Raw genomic sequence first — 22,518 nt, 5'->3', positions numbered from 1 at the left:
TTTCGAGCTCTCGAGCTCCGAGCTCCTTAGCTTTCCGCTAAACTTCCTTGCTCTTTTTCTTGAATGTCATTGGCCCAAAAATTCTCTCACCTTTCATTGGTTGCAACAAAATTTCTCTCACCAGGGATTGGTGATCATGGGTGCCAAGGGGCCTATGTTTGTAGTGGTTGGAGTACGCGTATACAGATACGTCAAATCCTGAATGTGTTAGTAACTTTTGCATAATCTTAAGCCCGTGCAAAGTTTTTTCTCAGAAATTACGACACCGAGCATGCTGATTTTGGGCTCATTCGACAGAGAACTTCTTAATTAGCTAAAAGTTCAATTTTCAAAGCCGTACATAACTCATGAGCTTTGCAATTAAAGAAAATCACATGCGAATTTTACCCCCACCACCGCGAATCGTTTTATTCAGAGAAAGTATAGTCTCGGCGAGAGCCTCAGGCCAGTAGACGACAAGGCTGTCAATGTACTTGTCCCGAGACTCTACCGAGTCTCTTGATTACCGGAGCGATAGCATTTCCAATTGTTTTCGAAAATTTTCAAAATTTGTTTCTTCAATAATTGATTAATTATAGCATTCCGGAGAAGATTATAAGTTGACATATTTTTTATTTTTTTTTCTTTCGATTGCGACCTCTTCAAACTCTGTAGCTTAATGCGTTGAAGAGATATTAATTATCTAGAGTCGCGGTAGCGACTCTGAGACAAGTACATTTATGTATGACGAGTCGCTTCCAGAGAGTCTTTACCGGAGCGAGAGTGTTTTTCAGCTGTTTTCGATAATACTCAAAATTTATTTCTTTAATAACTGAATAATTACAGTATTCCAAAGAATCCTGCAAGATGACGTATTTTTTATTTTTTTTTATCTTTCGATCGCGACCTCTACGAACTCTGTAGCTTAACGCATTGAAAAGATATTAATTATTTATTTTTTAATTTCATCAAAAAATGTTGCATTTTTTCGCACACATTTTTGATGTTTATTTGTTTTTTCTTTAGTGACAAATCTGGTGCCATAATACATTTTATATATCTATATATTTTTTTCTGGTGTCATAATACAAATTGTATACCTATATATTTCCATGAATCTGTTCATGCTTCAAAAATTTGGAAAGTGACAGTTCCCCGTTGTATTCAAAATTTAAGCTGTCAATTTCACGAAATGTTATCGAATCATTCAGAGATTAAAGGATACCACATGTTCGTTTTACCAAGAAATCTGAGTCACGTATTGTGGCCGAATCTTTTTTTTAATGTTCTTTTAGTCGGTGTGATGCTATCGTTTAATGTTCTTTTAGTAGGTATGATGCTATCGAGTAAATCGTTGGATTGGGCTTTTTTTTACTCGTGTTTATCGTTGATGATAAGCATTGGAGTGAATTTAAGTGAAGAATGCGCCAAATGTACATTCGTACATTCTTTATTTTTTGTATGAGCAAAACTTGCAGGAAAAAAATAATTACGCGCGTCATCGTACGAGGTTAGAATGATGTGTCGGTGCATACGCAGTAGAGAAACGATCTCGACCCCTTTTCACCAAGGGCACAAGCAAAATCCATCTCTCGTAGGTGGCTTGATAGTTTTCGATTTCTAGGTCGACGGCTCCATGGTTTTCGATGTCTAGATAGATTTCTCCCAGGTTTTCGAAGTCTAGGTCGACAGCTCCATGGTTTTCGATGTCTAGATAGATTTCTCCCAGATTTTCGAAGTCTAGGTATATTTCTCCATGGTTTTCGATGTCTAAGTATATTTCTCCACGATTCTCAATGTCTAGGTCGACGGCTCCAAGAATTTCGATGTCTAGGTCGATGGGTCCGTAGTTTCCGATGTCTAGGTATTTCCTCATGGTTTTCGATGTCCAGGTATATTTGTCCATAGTCTTCGATGTCTACGTATATTTCTCCATAGTTTTCGATGTCTAGGTATATTTCTTCATGGTTTTCGATGTCTAGGTATGATTCATGATAGTCGTTGCCATTCACATCGACGGCTTCATAGATTTCGACCCTAGGTATATTTCTTAACGGCTTTTGATGTCTAGGTCGACAGCTCTATGGTTTTCGATGTCTAGGTCGAAGGCTCCATGGTTTTTTATGTCTAGGTCGACGGTTCCATGGTTTTTGATGTCCAGATCGACGGCTCCATAGTTTTCGATATCTAGGTCGACGACTGCAAGGTTTTCGAGATTTAAGTCGGCGCCTCCATAGTTTTCGATGTCCAGATATATTTCTTCATGGTTTTCAATGTCTAGGTATATTTTTTTCCACTGTTTCCGTTATCCAGGTCGTCGGCGCTATAGTTTTTAATGTCTAGGTATACTTCTCCATGTTTTTCGATGCCTAGACATATTTCTCCATGGTTTTTCATGTCCAGGTATAGTTCTCCATAGTTTTCGCTATCCCGGTCGACAGTTCCATAATTTTCCATGTCTAGCTATGTTTCTCTACGGTTTGCGATGTCTAGGTTGATGGATCCATGGTTTTCAAAGTTTGGGTCGATAGCTCTATAGTTTTCGATGTCCAGGTCGACGGCTCCACAGTTTTTGATGTCTAGGTATTTTCCCCGTAGCTTTCGATGTCGAGGTCGATGACTCAATGGTTTGCGATGTCTGGATATATTTCATCATGGTTATCGATATCCTGATCGAAGACTCCATGGTCTTCAATAACAGGGGAGATTTCAAGAACCCAGAATATCGTGAATAAATATCACCGGACACTGATAAACATGAAACTGTCAATCTAGATACTGGAACCTAATGAAACATGATACGAGATGAAAAAGATAATGAAACATGGAAACGTCCTCTCAAACATCGAAAAACAATGACAATAACAGTGTTAACATGGTAATCATTGAGAGATTGTTCTCGACCCCATAAACTACAGCGACCTAAATATCGAAAACTATGGAGCCGTTGACCTCGCCATCGAAAGCCGTAGAGAAATATACCTAGACATCAAAAACTCTTGAGAAATATACCTGGACATCGAAAACTATGGAGCCATCCCCCTGTACTCCTGTTTATTCTTATTGAACTGCTTCAAGATTGGTGGGCTTGAAGACGCTGTTGCAATAAAAGTAGCGCTGCAGCGCTACAAGAAAACTATTCACACGCTTAATCGCACGGAATGCACCCTAGTTCGGAATAAATTTTCAAATAAAATGTATTGTGTATGATATAAATATTGAATCCAAACGGAAATGTGTAGAATTGAATTGAATATTATAGATGGGTATATTTGTTGAATATATCTATTTTTACAATAATTCAATTTAACACATTACATTTTTGATTCTTTATTCAATTCTCATGGAAAACATTTTATTTAATAACAAATGAAGAATTTATATTCGTCTACGATATTTGTTTGATTATATACTCAGATTTCAATTCCCTACACATTCCATTTTCGTTTCATTTGTTATATCATATGGAAAACATTTTATTCAATAATTCACGAGAAATTGGTTTTTAAATATCCTTTTACATTTTAAAGGAGATTTAAATAAATAAATAAATCCATGCCTCTGCATCTTTGTCATGGCGACAATTTTCATCAGCTCTCCAAAATTGAATATTATCAGATTTGTAGATGATCATTATCATTTTCATTATGCTATTTTATCAAAAATTGGATAGATTCCATTGAAAAATATAAATAAAATAACCCAAGATAGGAGTGACGAATAAGATCAAGGACTACAAAAATATCTACCGAAGAAGCAAACCCATTGTATGGAAAAACACTAAGAAAGTTTAATTCTAGTCAAGGGCTCGACGCATTGAGAAAATTTCTGGTGGTCTGAAAAGAAAATGATGATAGAGATCTTGCGATTGTAATTGCATACGTACAAGCTGGTGACAATGGTTTTGAAATTCTCAGACTTTTGGATACTTCTATAAAAAAATGTTAATAATGCCTGTGCTGTGTGTTCTGCCGTGTAGTTTATGGTTGTCAAGTAAGCAGAAAAATGTTCATTATTGACTTGAATTTAAAGAGAACTTTTAAAAGTTTTACGACTATTGGATGGAATCAAATCATTTGAAATGTCATTTATGATTAAAAGATTTTGTGATAAACGTTTTTCCAAAGTAAAACAGTAATTGCATGTTTTCGATTGCAGAATCTTGTAACAATACGAGCCGCTACCGCGTCCCTTGATCCCCAGTGCTGATAAATGTGGAAGAGGCTTGTCGCAGCTTCACTATTTCTCATTCGTCATTTATTCATGGTATGCTATCGAGTCAGAGCAATGTCAGATGGTTCCGCTTGGTGGTATTTTTCATTTCACACAGAAGTTTTGGAGACTTTGTCGTAACGAACCAAGCTCATGGATTCCCAAAGTATTAGAACTTGTTACGTACACTTTATACTCGCTTTTCTTGTGGAAGGTTATTCCTCGGTCATTCGAGCTTTACTCGACGGACAGGGAATTATTTCTTGTATTTTCCTCGAGTTGACATATTATTTTCACACCACCGTTCATTTCGTCCTCGACACCGCGAAATCTTGGGTTTTTGAAAATTCAGCCATAGCAAAACTAATGCGTGTTTTTTTTTTCGTTTCCGGTCTTGCAGAGTCTTGTTTCGCGGTACAATAATAGGAAGGGACCCGGAAATTTGCCTGGTTCAAAAGCAAAACAGGCAAACGAACCGGCAAACATTTTGTTAATCCGAAAGAAGGAGTGATAAAAACGTTGTATTCATCATTTTTAATCATTACCGTTTGATAAAACATCCTAAAACAGAATATAAACTGCACAACTGATAAACTCGTTTAGCGTCATGTTCAATTTTAATTAAAATTCTACAGTCAATTGATTTCTGAAGTAATATTCAAGTTTCAATTCGATTTTTTGACGTCGATAGATTTTGCAGTGGAAAGGGTGCACAATTTCCTAATAATACTTTTAACTTCAAACCGATACGGAGTGATTTTCTACGATCGCAATATTGGTACATCTGTTCGGAAGAACAAAATCAATTGGTCAACATGGTTTTACAAAGTCTCGGGTGCCTCATGGAAATATTCCAAGCTTTTGGACCTCATAATAAAAATTCTCATCGCTTGTCCAGGTTGTGTGAAATCTCAACTGATTCATACCAAGACATTCCTTGAGCCAGGGGCTTCAAATATATAAGTGGATACTGACAATGAGATTCATGGGTCACTTGTGAGAATCGAAAAATCCGAAATATTGTCTGAAACCTTGTTTATCAGAACTTTCGAAAAACACGAGAAACATTCTAGATTTAGGTCAACAAAATTTTGCTCAACGACCATTTTTCGCAATTTTCACCTATTTTCACGGTATTTTGGAATTCGGCTTCAGCATGTCAAAATAAATATATAGAGAGAGATGGGTGTAGGTGAATATATAAACTGCTTTATTGGGTGATCAGATGTTTCAATTTTATGATCATTATTTCAATTTTTCAATATATCCCATAAAATTTCAGATTTCGAGTACACAAAAAGTCGTCAAATAAACCTGCAACACAGCACGAATGCTGTAAAAAAACTAGAGACAAGTACATTTATGCCCTCTGGGAAGTCATCTGTAAAATCATGGAAATCAATGGTCGTAAGACTTTAAATCCAAGAAACAAAACGTTGTTAAATAAATGCAGAAGTTGCCGAGTACATCGCACTACGAACAAAAGAATTACAAAAGAAGAAAAATAGGACACAACAAATTACAACCACAAAGAATACAAAGACAAAACATTACAAAAACAAATTGCGACTAAAATAAATTAAGATCATAAAAATTTTAAATAAATTACCCACGGAAAAAAATTATATACCAAAAAATTGAAACAAAAAAAATTTGGCCGTTGTACTTGGCGTTTTACTCGACTTTCGAATTTGTGAGTATAAGATACAGGTAAATTAGATAATATTAGCTAGAAAAAAAACGCCAAGTACAACGGCCAAATTTTTTTTGTTTCAATTTTTTGGTATATAATTTTTTTCCGTGGGTAATTTATTTAAAATTTTTATGATCTTAATTTATTTTAGTCGCAATTTGTTTTTGTAATGTTTTGTCTTTGTATTCTTTGTGGTTGTAATTTGTTGTGTCCTATTTTTCTTCTTTTGTAATTCTTTTGTTCGTAGTGCGATGTACTCGGCAACTTCTGCATTTATTTAACAACGTTTTGTTTCTTGGATTTAAAGTCTTACGACCATTGATTTCCATGATTTTACAGATGACTTCCCAGAGGGCATAAATGTACTTGTCTCTAGTTTTTTTTATTTTTTAATTGCATCAAAAAATGGTCCCGGATTTTCGCACACATTTTTGATGTTTATTTGTTTTATTTAGTGACAAATCTGGTGCCATAATACATTTTATATATCTATATATTGTTTTTCTGGTGCCATAATGCAAGTATATACCTATATATTTTCATGACGTATAACGTATGGTGTGTTGTTTATGCTGATAGATGATGAGGTTATAAAGATCGCGAATTTGACAGTTCACCGATATCCCGGTCTGTAGCATAAGTATATACCCATATATTTTCGTTATGACATGACGTATGGTAGGTTAGAAATGCTAACTAGATAAGGTTATAAAGATCGCGAATCTGATAGTTCACCGACACTGTTCCAATTTTTCCGGTTCTGTAGAAAATAGATAAATGCAGGACAATGTTTTGGTAAAAGTGGTGAAAAAAAGTGAAGAAGAAAAAAAGAAAAATAAAGGCCGAGGAATCCAGCAGTGTTATATGTAATGGAGACAAATCGAAAATTGTCAACAACATTCGAATTGATGGTATAAAATATTTAGAAAGGTTAGAGTATTTTTCTATATATATCTAGAGACAGGACTAGAGATCAGTCAGGATTCTGAAACATTAGAAAAAAAATCCATGCCTCTACTCTTTCTCATCAGCTCTCTCTCTCTCTCTCTCTTTCTCTGATTGTATCATCAGACTTGTCGATGTTTATTATTGGAGAATATAATAAAATAACCCAAAACAGGAATGTCGAAGGAGAGCAAGGGACTACTAAAGTATATAAAGGCAATATAAACGCATAATCTGTAAACGCATGACAGATTATTCGAAAGTGCTTAATTACAAAATTTCTATTGGCATTTCGAAACTGAGGCAAGCAATATTTTTTTTCGTTTTGCATTGGTGGATTTTTTTTCTATTAAAAAGATTAAATTGATCATAACGGAGAATTTTAACTTCAATTCCAACAAAGTAAAATTTAAGTTCGAAATAAAATATGTCCGCGTGTGTGTATGTGTGTATATTAGGGTGGTCATTATATTTGGGGTTAAAATTTATTTTGACCTTTCTGCCCCCTAAACCGGTTCGAAATACATAAAAAGTAATGCTGTAATTTTTTCAGATTTTTGAATCAGTGCTTAACCCTCGACTACGGGGGTTGAAGTTTTTCGTTTATAATACATGGAATTTTTCTGCGTTTGTGGTCACGATTTCACTGTGGGCCTCAATCCGTTTGGAAAATCTTGAAATTTTCAGAAATTATTTCACAAGCATGTTGCTACACGGAAAAAAATTCCAATACTCCTTCCCTCAAAATATTGTATAGCATCACCATACTAACCCATTAATGCGCAAAATAACAATTTTGGACATTCAATTTCAAGTACACATCAGTTTTAACTGAGGAACAAAAGATAAAATCTTAAAAATCTGGCATAGCAAGTTTCTGAGGGTGCTCTTTCAGAATATGGCATTTATTTTGTAAAATTAAATCAAAATCTTCATTATTTTTGCGTTTTGAATTGAAAAGTGAAGTATTTTTGACGTTTTTTTTCCTTTAAATCAATTTCCGTTACTGTTGCTGTACTCAAATAATCATACTATCGCCAGCAAAAGTGTTCTCAATGACTGACCTTTCCAGAACTTTGGTGATGAACACTTCTTTTTTCTCACTCGATTTTTGCAAAATAGCGGTTTTCGCGAAACAGCATGATGAAAATTTGTATGTTTTTTTTTTCTCGAACGTCTCAACATAACAAAGAAATGTTCCAGAACAAAAAGTATAGAGAATTATCTAAAGAATACGTGTGATTTTTTTCAAAATTTTTCTAGCTATTTTTGTATTTTTCAATTTCGATGTTTTGTAAAATTTTAAAAGCTCTGAAAAGATTCACACGCATTCTTAGGATGATTCTCAAACAATTTTTGTTATGTAACATTTTTTTTAAAGCTGAAACTTTTTGAAAACAAAATTATGAACCTATTTATTATGCGATGGAAAATAATTTTGTTTTCAAAAATTTTCAACTTTACAAAAAAATTTAATATAACAAAAATTGATGAGAATCATCCAAAAGATACGTGTGACTATTTTCAGAATTTTAAAAATTTTTCCAAAAATTGTCAAAATAAAAAAATACAAAAATAGCTAGAAAATTTTTGATAAAAATCAGACGTATTCTTTAGATGCTGCTCAATACTTTTTGTTCTGTAACATTTCTTTGTTACGTTGAGACTTTCGGGAAAAAAATCACGCAAATTTACATCATGCTGTTTTGAAAAAAGCGCCATCTTGGAAAGACTGAGTGAGGAAAGAGTATTTATACATACTTTTATAATACTGGTTACAACCAGTGTTTTGGAAAAGTCAGACAATGAGAACACTTTTGCTGGCGATGATGTGGTTATTTGAGTGCAGCAACAGTAACGAAAATCGATTTGAAGGAAAAAAAACGTCTAAAATTGTTGACTTTTCAATTCAAAATGCAAATACTGAAGATTTTAATTTAATTTTACAAAATAAATGCCAGATTCTGAAAGAGCACCCTCAAAAACCTCCTATATCAGATTTTGGAGAATTTTTCTTTTCTTCCTTAGTTAAAACTGCTTACTTGAAATTGTGTATCCAAAATTATCGTTTTGCTCTTTAATGGGTTAGTATGGTGATGCTATACAACATTTTGAGGGTAGGAGTATTGGGAATTTTTTCCGTGTAGCAACATGCTTGTGAAATAATTTCTGAAAATTTCAAGATTTTCCAAACGGATTGAGGCCCACAGTAAAATCGTGACCACAAACGCAGAAAAATTCCATGTATTATAAACGAAAAACTTCAACCTCCGTGGTCGAGGGTTAAGCATTGGTTCAAAAATCTGAAAAAATTACAGCATTACTTTTTATGTATTTCGAACCGGTGTAGGGGACAGAAAGATCAAAATAAATTTTGACCCCAAATATAATGACCACCCTAATATACATACATATATACACGCGGACATATTTTATTTTTAACTTAAATTTTACTTTGTTGGAATTAAAGTGAAAATTCTCCGTTATGATCAATTTAATCCTTTTAATGGAAAAAAATCCACCAATGCAAAACGAAAAAAAATATTGATTGCCTCAGTTTCGAATTTCCAATAAAAATTTTGTAATCAAGCACTTTCGAATAATCTGTCATGCGTTTACAGATTATGCGTTTATACTGCCTTTCTATACTTTTGTAGTCCCTTGCTCTCCTTCGACATTCCTATTTTTAGGTTATTTTATTATATTCTCCAATAATAAACATCGACAAGTCTGATGACAATCAGAGAGAGATTGATTGATGAATTTTATTTGCCCTGGGAAAAAACCCTTAGGGCTAAAAAACATATAAAGTTTTGCAAAATATAACAGAAATATATCATAGTATGGTTTAACAAAGAGTACAAATATATTTGATTTAATAATGATTAAAAAAAAAAAAAAAAAAGATGCCTATGAGTAGGAATAACATTACAAATAGTATAGGTTCTTAGTGCCTAGAAATTAGAGAAACTAGCGATCATTTAAAGATGTTTTTGGTCATGCAGCAAGAAAACAAAAAACACACTTATACTTTAATACAACATAGTAGTGAAAAATATTGAATATAACAAAATACCAAATATATAACATAATATAAAACATGTAAGGCAAAATATAAGTGGTATAAATATGATCAGTGCAAAAAATAAATTATAAAGATCCATACACATCAATCTATTACAAATTAGGATCTTCTAATTGAAATAGATACGAAAATAGGCGTGTTCTAAAGATTTCGATAGAAGAAGACACACGCATCTCATTCGGTAATGAATGCCACAGATATATAGCTGTCAATACAAAAGAATGTCTAAAAGTTGCAGTTCTGTGAGTCGGAATGCGAAAAATATCCGGCGATCGCCTACTATTGATCCTCTGAGATGAAATTGCAGGATGAAACAATTCAGTCACATAAGACGGAGCTTGGTTGTTTGCAATACGATAGGTCATAATACCAATAAAATATAATCTCCGGGATCTAACAGTAAGCCATCCGAGCCGCCTTCGATATGGAGTAATATGTTCATCTCTTTTAAGGTTAAAAATATATCGAATGCCACTGTTTAGCAATATTTCGAGCTTATTATTAAGTTCCTGCGTGAGATCATTATAAAACGCACAGCAATAATCTAAAGCGGGAAACAATAGCGCAGCAACCAATAGAGATTTCGTTTGTATGGAAAGCACCCTTCTATGATAACGCAGTCGGTACAGCACCAGGTTAGTCTTGCTAGAAATACTGTTTACATGTTTGTTCCAAGATAAATTCGATGACATAAGTATTCCTAAATTTTTTACTTCAGTTACATAGGGAAAGATAACACCATTTATAGCAAAGAGTGGCAACGCCCCTATCTCGAGACGACTAATAAATTTGTTACTACCAAGTATGATCACCTTTGATTTTCCGAGATTCAACTTAAGACCGTTCTCAGCAGCATAGCTGAAAATTGCCTGAGCATCACGAGCAACAAGTTTTAATTCCTCAGTGATGTCAGATGGAAAACAAGAGCGATAAATTTGGGTGTCATCAGCAAAAGTTAAGTGATGACAATGCATTAAAGCATCCCCAATATCATTGACATACAAAGAGAAAAGTAAGGGATCAAGTACTGAGCCCTGCGGTACTCCTGAAGTCGTTGAAGCCCAGCTTGAGCAATTTCCAGCTGAGTCGATGCATGCTTGAACTCGTCCCGTAAGATAACTATGGAAAAATCGTAAGACAGACTCAGAAAATCCAAAGCGTCGAAGTTTCTTTAACAAATTTAGATGAGGTACAGTGTCAAAAGCTTTGCTAAAGTCAAACAAGACGAGCAACGTTACCATCCTTTTATCCACTGCTTCTCTGACGTCATGATTCAGACGTAGAAGAGCAGTTTGAGTGCTGTACCGAGCGCGATATGCTGATTGACTTGGATCAAGTAGATTGTGTATATTACAAAATGAAACGATTTGATCAAAAATTAGGCGTTCCAGTAACTTTGCTAGTTCACATAAATTAGCAATCGGACGCGAATCTGAGGGTGAAGACGGTGGAATACATTTACAGAGTGGTCGTATGTATGCTCTTTTCCACAACGCAGGGAAATGAGAACATTGAAGACAGTTATTAAAGAGCGTAACCAACACTGGTAAAATCGTAGGCAAGCCTTTCTTCAGCGCAAACAGAGAGAGATTATCAGGACCCATAGTAAGAGACAAGGATGTTTTATCCATAATTATTTTAGCAAGAGTTTTAATAGAGATTTCCGAAAATTCAAAGACAGGCGCGTTTTCCTGTAGCGGATCTAGTACTTCAAGTACTGTATTAAAGACAGTTACCGGAGCAGCACAAGAGACTTGTACAAAGTACGCATTTAAAACGTCAGGCGAAAAAAAAGTAAAAGGAGATGAATAATTCACTCTAACCAGACCAAGGTTAGTCAATTCTTTCCAGATTACTGCCGGATTTGATATACTAGCGAATCTCGCAAGATAATATTGATTCTTCACAAATTTAATATGAGCAGACAATTCATCTCTGTATTTTTTGTATTCCGCCATCGCAAGTATATTACCAGATCTCTTAGCTTGCTTATAAATAGTGTTTTTAAATTTAATACGAGATCGGAGATCATCTGATAGCCAAGGCGCTAGAGGTCGACTAATATTAAAAGTGCGTAGAGGAGCATGAATATCTAGTGATGCTGTTGTGCCCGTACATCGCACTCCTAAAATAAAGAGTATATAAATTAAGCGTTCTCAGCATAAATGCATCGACGGCGAAATATCGACGTTCCCGAACGAGCGCATCGACCCTCGATGTCATCACCGAAACTTCGAGAAAGAATATCACGCCATATTGTCGCGAGAGGGGGAAAAACCCCCGAGTCTATAAATTTACCAACTAACCAAAATTCGACAGTCTTTGACGAGAATTGTAACGATTGGTCTCGAGGTAATAAAACCTCGAATTTGTAACTTCTTAAATAAACTTATTGTTAACTTGTTGTAAAAGTATCGAGTTGGAGTTCAGCTCTTTTGGCTTAAATCCCTTAAATACTCGTCCTTGATAACTCGTCCCTTCGCGACGGTCTTCGCGGACACAACATTGGTGGCAGCGGTGGGATAGCCACTACTCGAGAAACCCGACACGTCTACGATAGTCAAACGGAAGGAATTCAAATTGCTGAGGAGGACCGATAATTCTAGAAAAGTCGATATATCGAACGGAAACTCATCTAAGGCAAACCGATCTACGTCAAGATTCAACCCAAAATACGACTGGAGCTGGAGCGGAAGAAATTCAACACGACAACAAATCCGAACATCATGTTAGCGATCATCTTACTGTAAGTGACAGAACATTATTAAATAACATTGTAATCCGCCAAAGCCAGTTCGTATATAAAAATTTATATGTCAGACGACGAGTACGCTGAACGTCTCAAATTACCGGGCGTAAGCACTGTTTCGCGATCGCTCAATTCATTTTTCGACGATAAACTCGAGTACGACCGCGAAACCACTTCGCAAAGTAGAAGGCGACGAAGTAGCGCCCAATCTTTAAATCGATCTCCGACATCGGAAGACGATTATTTAGACGCGGAAAATACGCCGGAAAATTCGGTAGTAGAAACAACAAATCCTTTAGTATCAACAATGGTTGAAACAGTAAATTTAGACACAACGGGAGATATCAGAATTCCGGAAATCCCGGAAATAGTCGAAATAATAATACCGGAAATACTGGAATAATGGCGAAAATAATAGAGGAAATAATTCTCAAAATTCCTCGCCAAATCACTCGCGAACTAACAGACTTCGAGGCTCAATGTCTCTTAAAGAAGCGCGTAGTTTAATTCCTCGATTCGATGGTTCAAAACCATTTTAGAGGAGGACCAAGAGATTCTCCTGGAATCAGTGTTAACAACGAAACTAACCGGTAGAGCCCGAGCAGAAGTAAGATATAAAAATATTCCAAATTTCGAAACATTTAAATCCGTTATGTTAGAAATATTTTGCGGTACGAGAACCGTAGGAGCCCTTCAAACAGAGTTGTATTCTTGCCGACAAAGATTTAATGAATCAGTAAAAGATTTCGGAAGAAGGGTAGAAGACGCAATGATGGAACTAATTGATGCAAGTATACAAAAACACTCGACAATGATCGAACAAATGGCGGTAGAAAAACACATACGCGAAGGAAGTAGCCCTCTCGAGTTTCACTCAAGGTCTCAAACGCGAATATCAAACAATTATTAAAGCTAGGGCATATCCAACCCTCAACGAAGCTATCACAGCCGCGATAGACGAAGAAAAAATACAGCAGAAAACTCGTAGAGAACCCGGAAATACGATTACTTGCAATAGGTGTAATAAAAAGGGTCACATTGCTCGCGACTGTAGAAGCTCAGGAAATAGGAATGAAAATCATGGTAACGGAAACAATAGTTTACCGACACCGAGTCGAAACATACATTCTGTCTTCTGCAATTATTGCAAAAAACCAGGTCACGTCTATGATGACTGCTGGAATAGGAAAAATAAAAATGGCGATCAAAGAGGAAATAATAATAATCAAAATAATCGCGAAAATCAAGGAAACAGGGGTAAAAACAGAGGTTTTCAAAATAATAGACCAAATAACGGTCAAAATAATATCCAAAGTCAAAATCAACCGAACAACGGGAATGCGGAAGAAAAGAAAACGATAGGGTCGCTGAACCTCAGTCTCCTTGCACGTACGGCCGAGCGAAAGAACGCGCGCGTCAGCTGTTTGGAGGCCGAGCGAGCTACAGGCTCACCCACACCTCAGGCAAACCAAACGCGAATAAAACTCGAAATAAATTCTTTCGGTTCCTGGGGAATGGCTAGCGATTTTTACATCACGTCACCGCACGCTATAAATTCAGCTCTCCTTTTGAAAGCTGATACGGGAGCCCAATGCAGCATAATTAAAAGGGGCGCCCTAAAAGAAGATACCGAAATAATTGACGAAACCGTCGAACTGACTGGCGTCGGAGGACAAGCCTTCAACGCCCTGTGTAAAGTCATACTCGAGATTGAAACGCCCGCCGTCAACATTCTTCATGGGTTTTTTGTCGTCGACAACGACGTTCCAATCAAAACAGACGGAATCCTGGGACTCGATTTCATGAAAAAACACAAGGTCGATATATTGGGTGGCCGCATAATCAAAATATATGGTCACGTCGAGCCTTCGGTGAACGGTACGGAGAAATTAAAATTACCCCCCCCGTTCCGAGAGTATTCACTACGTGAAAGCAAAAAAAACTGGCAATCGGATGCGTAGCAGCCAGAGAAATTGAAAAAGGAATAAAAATAGGACAAAGGACGGTTTACGAAAAAAGTATGATTTTCCCCATCTCTTTTCTAAACACGTTAGACCAGGAAGTCTCGATCGAAAGACCGACGGTCGAAATCGAAGAAATAGGAAGCGTCCAAGAACAAAATCAAACGAAAACGGGCGAAACGGCGAGCGGTCCAGCCAAGGAAGAAATCTACGTCACCAACGGTGAAGAAAAAGGTAACAGAGTAAGTCAAATAATGATGCAAATTGGTGAACATGCGCACCTCAACAAAGAAGAAGAAAAATTTCTACAAGAATTTTGCCAGGAATTCGGAGACGTATTCCACCTAGAAGGAGAAACTCTGGGAAATACAAGCCTCGTGGAACATCGTATCTATACAAAAAAGGACACCGTACCAGTCAATATCCGACCGTACAGATTGCCCGAGAATCACAAGCAAGAAGTGATGACTCAGACGCAGGAAATGCTGAAAGCTGGAATTATTAGGCCAAGCCGAAGCCCGTGGAACGCGCCATTACTGGTCGTTCCTAAAAAAGCAGACGCTCAAGGTAACGTCAAGAAGAGAGTCGTAGTTGACTTCAGAAAATTGAACGAGGTCACCGAGGGAGATTCTTACCCTCTGCCCAATATCACAGAAATCCTGGATCAATTGCGAAAAGCAAAATACTTCACCACGCTCGATCTCGCGTCTGGATTTCATCAAATCCCGATGGCAGAAGAGGATAAACAAAAGACTGCTTTTTCAACACCGTTGGGCCACTACGAATATAATGGAATGCCTTTCGGATTAAAAAACGTACCACCGACCTTCCAAAGATTGATGGATGCCTTTTAGCAGGTCTTCAAGGTCTCAAATGTTACGTATATCTGGACGACATCGTAATTCATGGATCAAGCTTCAAAGAACACAACGAACGACTACGAGATGTCTTCAAACGGTTGAGAGAAGCTCAATTAAAAGTGCAACCGAAAAAATGGCAATTTCTGAGAAAAGAAACGCAGTATTTGGGTCACATCATCACAGAAGTGGGAGTGAAACCCGATCCGGAGAAAATCAAGGCTGTAAAAAATTTTCCCTCTCCAAAAAATGTTAAAGAAGTCCAATCATTCCTGGGACTCGCAGGATACTACAGGAAATTTATTCAAGATTTTTCAAAACTCGCAAAATCATTAACAGAGCTGATAAAAAAGGACAGAAAATTCCAGTGGAACGAGCATACGCAGGCAGCGTTCAAGACGTTAAAAGAAACACTCAGCACCGCACCAATACTTCAATATCCCGACTTCACGAAGCCGTTCGTCGTCACCACCGACGCATCGGACAAGGCGATCGGAGCCATCCTATCGCAGGGAAAAGTAGGGGAAGATTTACCAATTTGTTATGCGAGCAGAACGCTAAAAAAAGATGAAAAAAACTACTCAGCAACGGAAAAAGAAATGCTGGCAATAGTTTGGGCTGTAAATCAGTTTCGCCCGTACATTTATGGAACGAAATTCACTATCGTTACCGATCATCAACCCCTCACCTGGTTATTCAACGTAAAAGATCCAGGCTCCAGATTAATGCGGTGGAGAATAAAATTGGAAGAATATACATATAAAATCGAATATAAAGAGGGCAAAAAGAACACTAATGCTGATGCACTGAGTCTCATATACGTAATCACGCGCAGTCAAAACAAAAACGCAGATCAGCTGCAAAAAGAAGGGAGAGGAAGGCCGCAAAAAATCAGAGCCGACGCGACTCCATCTTCATCAACTACTCCAGCCTCTTCGGACAATCAGTCCAGCCCTAATCATAATGGCCGACTTGATAATCAGCCGAGTGTGGCTGAAGATAAAAATGAGACGCCTATAATGGACAGCGACGAAGGAGATAGCGAGAGTGAAACCGAACACCTCGACTCCGACGCGACGAACCTGTCAGAGAGAGACAGAAAAACAATACTACGAGAGTATCACGACACGCCTCTCGGAGGACACCCCGGAGTAAAAAGAATGACTCAACGAATTCAAGAAAAGTATCGTTGGCCGGGAATGAAAAAGGAAATAAAAGAATACATAGCGAAATGCGACAAATGTCAAAAGAATAAAGTAACGAAACTAAATCGAGCACCGATGATTATCACCGATACTCCAGAAAGAGCATTTGAAAAATGCGCGGTCGATATAGTAGGACCTGTACCCGAAACCGACCGGAGAAATAAATATATTCTAACAGCACAATGTTTATTAACAAAATTTTCCGAAGCAATTCCATTGGAAAATCAGGAGGCACAAGAAGTAGCAAGGGCATTGACCACTCGGATTATTTGCCAGCATGGACCTCCCCAAACCATTCTCTCCGATCAGGGAACGAATTTTTTGAGCGACGTTTTTAAGGAAACGTGCAAATTATTACGCATCAAGAAAATTCAAACAACTGCATATCATCCGCAATCAAACGGAGCATTGGAAAGATCCCATCGCACTCTGGCAGAATACCTAAAACATTTTTTGTTCAAGAGGATTAAAGGGATTGGGATTTATGGCTACTATACGCCATGTATACATACAATACAACACCTCACTCATCTACAGGATTCACCCCGTACGAGTTGAGGTACGGTCAAAAACCTGTTTTACCGACTGCACTCAAAGAGCCGCCGAGAACCACATACACGTACGGCGACTATGCAGCCGAACTCCGAGAACGATTGCGAGCGACTTGGCAAGTCGCGAGAGAAAAATTAATGGAAAAAAAGGAGAAAATAGCGGAAAAACAATGGGAAACTGCAATAAACATCGAATACCGCGTTGGCGATAAGGTACTGCTGCTCGACAACAGTCCGTCGAGGAAGGTCAGCGAAATTAACGCCAAAATGGACAGGACCGTTTGAAATAAAAAGCAAGGATTCATCAGTGAACTACAGTATCGGCAGGGGACGCAAAACTGTCCGAGTACACGTGGAGCGAATCAAGCCCTACGTATATAGCCGACCATATAAGAATACTAGCCGACCGTAGTAAGCCTCGCCGGTATTACAGCACACGCGAAACATAAAGGAAAAATTTACAAAAAAAAAAAACTCAATAAAGAATTTGAAAATCTAAAATGAAGATAAACCCGGAATGATAAAGAGAAGAAAATATACAGGGTGTCCCATTTTAATCTTACACCTGACTTTTCTCGGAAAATATTGCTCGGATCAAATATTGTGTGGAACAAAACTGTTAGGGGTTGAAGGGGGACGTTTGATAAAAATTGGTTTGTGGATCCAAAATTCAAAATGGCGGCGTTAGAGGTATCCAGGATGCACCGCGAAGAGATCTTTAACGTACCAAGTGCAAGTGCGTTTGCGTGTGCGTCTGCATATGCGTGCATACGTGGAGGTGCATGTGTGTGTGTTTTTTATTTTCATTTTATTTTTCAACTTTTTTTAAAAAGAGGGGCATGCAATGCCTTTATGCCCATAGGTACGAGCTCACAAGGATTAGGTCTCTGCGGTTCGTCACTATCGCAGTATTTTCGGACTCCAAACCCTCCTTGTGAGTGTACTCTGATCCCTCCCTAGAGATGTTCAAAGATCCCTCCATTCATGTTTAAACATGCCTGAACTCTTCTCTCAAAACCATCAACTGTGCGTAGGAGAACATCTCTCGGGATCGCACGGCAGGCAGCTCTTATCCGCTCCTTCATGTTCGCTCGTGTTGTTGGAGCTTGACGGTAGACAGCGTCTTTTAAGTACCCCCACAAAAAGAAATCAGGAGACGTAAGATCTGGTGACCTTGGAGGCCAATTTACAGGACCGTCTCGACCAATCCACCGTTGACCAAATGTTGTATCCAGATGATTTCGAACAACATGAGCCCAGTGAGCGGGTGCACCGTCTTGCTGAAACCACATCTGTTGACGTGTTTCAGAAGATAAACGTTTCAATTAATTTTTCATCCGTGGGCGATCACAATGACTTCTAAAATAAAAAATTCTTCTCTGATTTACAACTCAAAAGTAGGCGTAAGTCTCGCTTACGTGAACTTATCTTTAAGCGTAAGCCTCGCTTGCGTGTACTTATCTTTAAGCGTAAGCCTCGCTTACGATTAAAGGTAAGTTCACTTTGTAAGAGATTAAAGAAAACCTCATTGGTAGTATTGACGTAGTCTGACTTTGCGTAGTTCTCTTACTTTAGAGTTTTAAATCAGAGAAGAATTTTTTATTTTAGAAGTCATTGTGATCGCCCACGGATGAAAAATTGATTGAAACGTTTATCTTCTGACTCCGCAGCCATTAACAAGAGACGAAATCGAAAATTTGTAAAGGTTCTGAAATCAGAGAAAAATTCTTGATTCTCGAAATTTTTAAAAGTTCTTAAATTAGAGGAAAATTCTGAAAATTAGCAACCAATGGCTGATTTCAGTCCCAACGAAATCGTTGATATGCTCCTTACACGCAAATGCACTTGCACTTGGTACGTTAAAGATCTCTTCGCGGTACATCCTGGATACCTCTAAAATAGTTGAAAATGATATTCTTACTTGAAAAATATGAACTTAATCAAAAAATTTTTCCAACAAAAGTTGTTGGTTTTTCGCTGAAAAATTTTTGGGTGATGAAAAATAGTTATGTTTCCATTCGAAAAAAACATGTCGGCCATTCTAACGCCGCCATTTTGAATTTTGGATCCACAAACCAATTTTTATCATACGTCCCCCTTCAACCCCTAAAAGTTTTGTTCCACACAATATTTGATGCGAGCAATATTTTCCGAGAAAAGTCAGGTGTAAGATTAAAATGGGACACCCTGTATAATATACAAATTTTTTTTTACGCAAAATATATAACACATAAACAGATAAAATAAAAATATATAAAATAAAAATATATAAGATAAAAATAAAATAATATAAAGAGAATATATACATAAAAGGAAATAAAGGGACCAACACATCCGAAATACAAAAACAAACGGGTCGATTTATTAAACAAAAATATATAAAACAAAACACATTTTTTTCAAAAATACAGTTTAATCCGCATCATATTCGGAGGCGACGCCCAAAGGGTGGGACCAAGCCGGATGATCCCAGTCATCCTCCGGGTGGAGCTGGCCCCATCTCCCCTCGAACATCCATCGAATAAATCCGATGTCGAACCCCTCGGTTCCCCGCGGCCGACCAAATTCGTCGTTGGGCTGAGCCCTATCATACCGACGATACCCGGCAAAATCCTCTATAAATACCTGTAACATAAATTTAAAAAAAAAACAAAATTTATATTAAGTAAATAGTTAATTAGTTAACAACACAACAATAATAAGCAACAAAATTAATAAACAAAATTAATAAAATAAAATAATTAATAAAAACAAAATTAATTAATAAACGAAGAATGAAAAAAAAAAAATTAAGCAATATTATGAAAAAAAAAAAAAAAAAATCAAATCACAACGAAATAAACTCACGATAAATTCCTCCCGTAGGGAATACACTACGTACTCCAGCATAGAGTACGCACGTCGACGCTTCGGCTGAGACGGTCCGTAAATGATTCGCTGTAACAAAAAAAAAATTATCATTTTTTTGCATTACACTAAATAAAAACAATTATATATTTATAAAAAAAAAAAAAAGAGGAGAGGTAAACGAACACTTACCGAAATTTCCTTGCGGCGAGTTTCCGCCAAAGTCAAAAAAATGGAATGTCGCAAGCTAATATGCACGATATCCGACATTATTCCCAACTCTATATTTTCTAAAAATTCACAAGGGAGACGTGCAGAAAGACGTTCGAAGAACAAGTGAATGCGACAAAAATTCGCAGTAAATCCAACAGTAACCAGGGAATGCCAAAACGCTAACTCAACGAATTAACCGGAATCTGGGAAAGAGACAGAATATATGGGTCACATTTTTCAAACGGGCCGGGAAAGAAATAACCTACAATACCCACCCACAACCCACTTACCGACATTCCGATTAGTTAAATTCTACCCTACTGGCCGACTAGCAACTAACTCAGACAACCCATTACAGGTGTGCGAGCGCAATAGCAGCCGTAGGAGGGATTGAATCTTCGGTAAACAACGAATACCGAATTGACAATTTCCAAACCTCACCAGGAATATACTTCGAGGAAATAGGATCATTATATTTGGTAAAAGGAACCTGGAAACTAGTACTCCACATGGATCTACACTATATGGAAAGAAAAGCAGACGTTTTATTCAGAACATTAGAAACCTTGGAAAAATTATGTGAGAAAACCACAGACGATTCACTGTGTTCCATCGTAGACAGTACTCTAAAACCACGATTAAAGAAAGTCAGCTCCTCAATAACGGCAATATACAACTTCGTAGGCACAGGAGAAAATAGAAACAAAAGAGGACTCATTAATGGTTTAGGAACGGTTATCAAAGCAATAACTGGGAATCTCGATCAAGATGACGCGGAAAAAATAGATAAAAACATTGACGAGATAATAACAAGACAAAAAACCGACGAGGATATGTTAAAAGAAAATGTACAAATTCTGCAATCTACGCTAAGGCTTTACAACGAATCCACTACGGAAATATTAGACAAAATGGACAACCTAACGCATATGATAGAAAGAATAAAAAACACGGTAGAAAGTCAATTCTCAACACTAAAAAAGAAACAAATGATAGACGAAAATATAAACGGATTTACAGCGGTAGTTGGAGCTTTTACAAGCGACGTAAACCAACTAGCGAACTTCTTAACGGAAATTTACAAGGGAACAATAACCCCTACGGTGATCTCACCTAAACAATTATCTGACTATTTAACAGAAGCAATACCTTATACTCCTAAAGGATTAAACTTCCCAACAAGCATTAAAAGTAGCGAAATGACTAACCTATTAAAAACCGCAGAAATTACTAGCTACACTGCAAAACTACGATTTGTTTTAATCATAAAATTTCCTTTGATCGAAAATTATATGCTAAAAATCAACAAAGTCTACCCACTACCAACAAAAATCAATGAAAATCAGTTCCAGTTCATCGAAACTACATCGAAAATAATAATCGTAGATAATTACAAAAGAGCGTATTTAACAATGTCTGAAGAAGACTTAAACAAAGCGAAGAAAGTCGACAATATCTATTATTACAAACCTAAACAATCAATGCAAATAATAAGCGACAATACACCATGCGAAATAGCAATATATTTAGGAAATAATCCCGAAAATTTATCATGTAACCAACGAATTGTAAAATTAGAAAAAACATTAAGGATATATTGCACAGGCGATACAATGTTGCCATGCTAAACCATGCTAAAAACATAAAAAAATTCAAAATGATCAGAATTTTATAAAATTTGGTGAACATATTCTTTAGTGCCAAATTTGATAATACAAATTTTTTAAGATTTTTCTTCTGTACAGTTATCGAGTAATTGATCACTAAAGTTCACGTGTATAAGCATAGCGTTTCCATATATATATAGGTATACATTCCGGGCATAAGAAATCTGCTTTAATGCGTAATTACTCGATAACTAAACAGAAGAAAATTTTGAAAAAATTTGTGTTTTCGCACTTGATGTTGAAGAACATTATCATCAAATTTAATCAATTTCTAATTATTTCGACTTTTGTATCATTCACCCTTAATAATCGCGCTGGAAAAAGAAGGTAAATGGCTATTCGTAGCCCCAAAACCCGAAAATATTAGAATCGATTGTAAAAATAAGTCTACGACACACGAAATAATCCACAATACAGGATTACTGGGTTTGGACGGAAAATGTTCCGCCACATCAATTAATTTTCAATTGTTTTCTTTAAATGAACTGCGACAAAATGAATTTATAACATATGTACCATTATATAACTTAACGAACGCAATTGGAATGGTAAAC

General features: G+C 36.7%; 1 protein-coding gene across 1 annotated transcript; it reads left to right on the top strand.

Moving 5' to 3' along the window:
* Nucleotides 1-12,568: 12,568 nt before the first annotated feature.
* On the top strand, nt 12,569-21,926 carry LOC122416528 (uncharacterized). The gene is made up of 2 exons (XM_043429569.1): nt 12,569-12,660; nt 20,656-21,926. The coding sequence occupies exons 1-2, from the start codon at nt 12,641-12,643 to the stop codon at nt 21,923-21,925; spliced, it is 1,290 nt and encodes a 429-aa protein (XP_043285504.1). The 5' UTR covers nt 12,569-12,640; the 3' UTR covers nt 21,926.
* The last annotated feature ends 592 nt before the right edge of the window (nt 21,927-22,518 follow it).

This window comes from Venturia canescens, chromosome 9 (genome assembly GCF_019457755.1).
Source record: "Venturia canescens isolate UGA chromosome 9, ASM1945775v1, whole genome shotgun sequence".
NCBI classification, from domain to species: domain Eukaryota; kingdom Metazoa; phylum Arthropoda; class Insecta; order Hymenoptera; family Ichneumonidae; genus Venturia; species Venturia canescens.
The sequence above is the reverse complement of the archived record's forward strand: the minus strand, read 5'-3'. Positions and strand labels throughout refer to the sequence as shown.

Bases quoted from the DNA above. Each gene is read 5' to 3' on its own strand.
- LOC122416528 (XM_043429569.1), top strand. From the start codon at position 12,641: ATGTTAGCGATCATCTTACT. The intron at 12,661-20,655 runs GTAAGTGACAGA...AACCCATTACAG, and splicing joins ATGTTAGCGATCATCTTACT to GTGTGCGAGCGCAATAGCAG.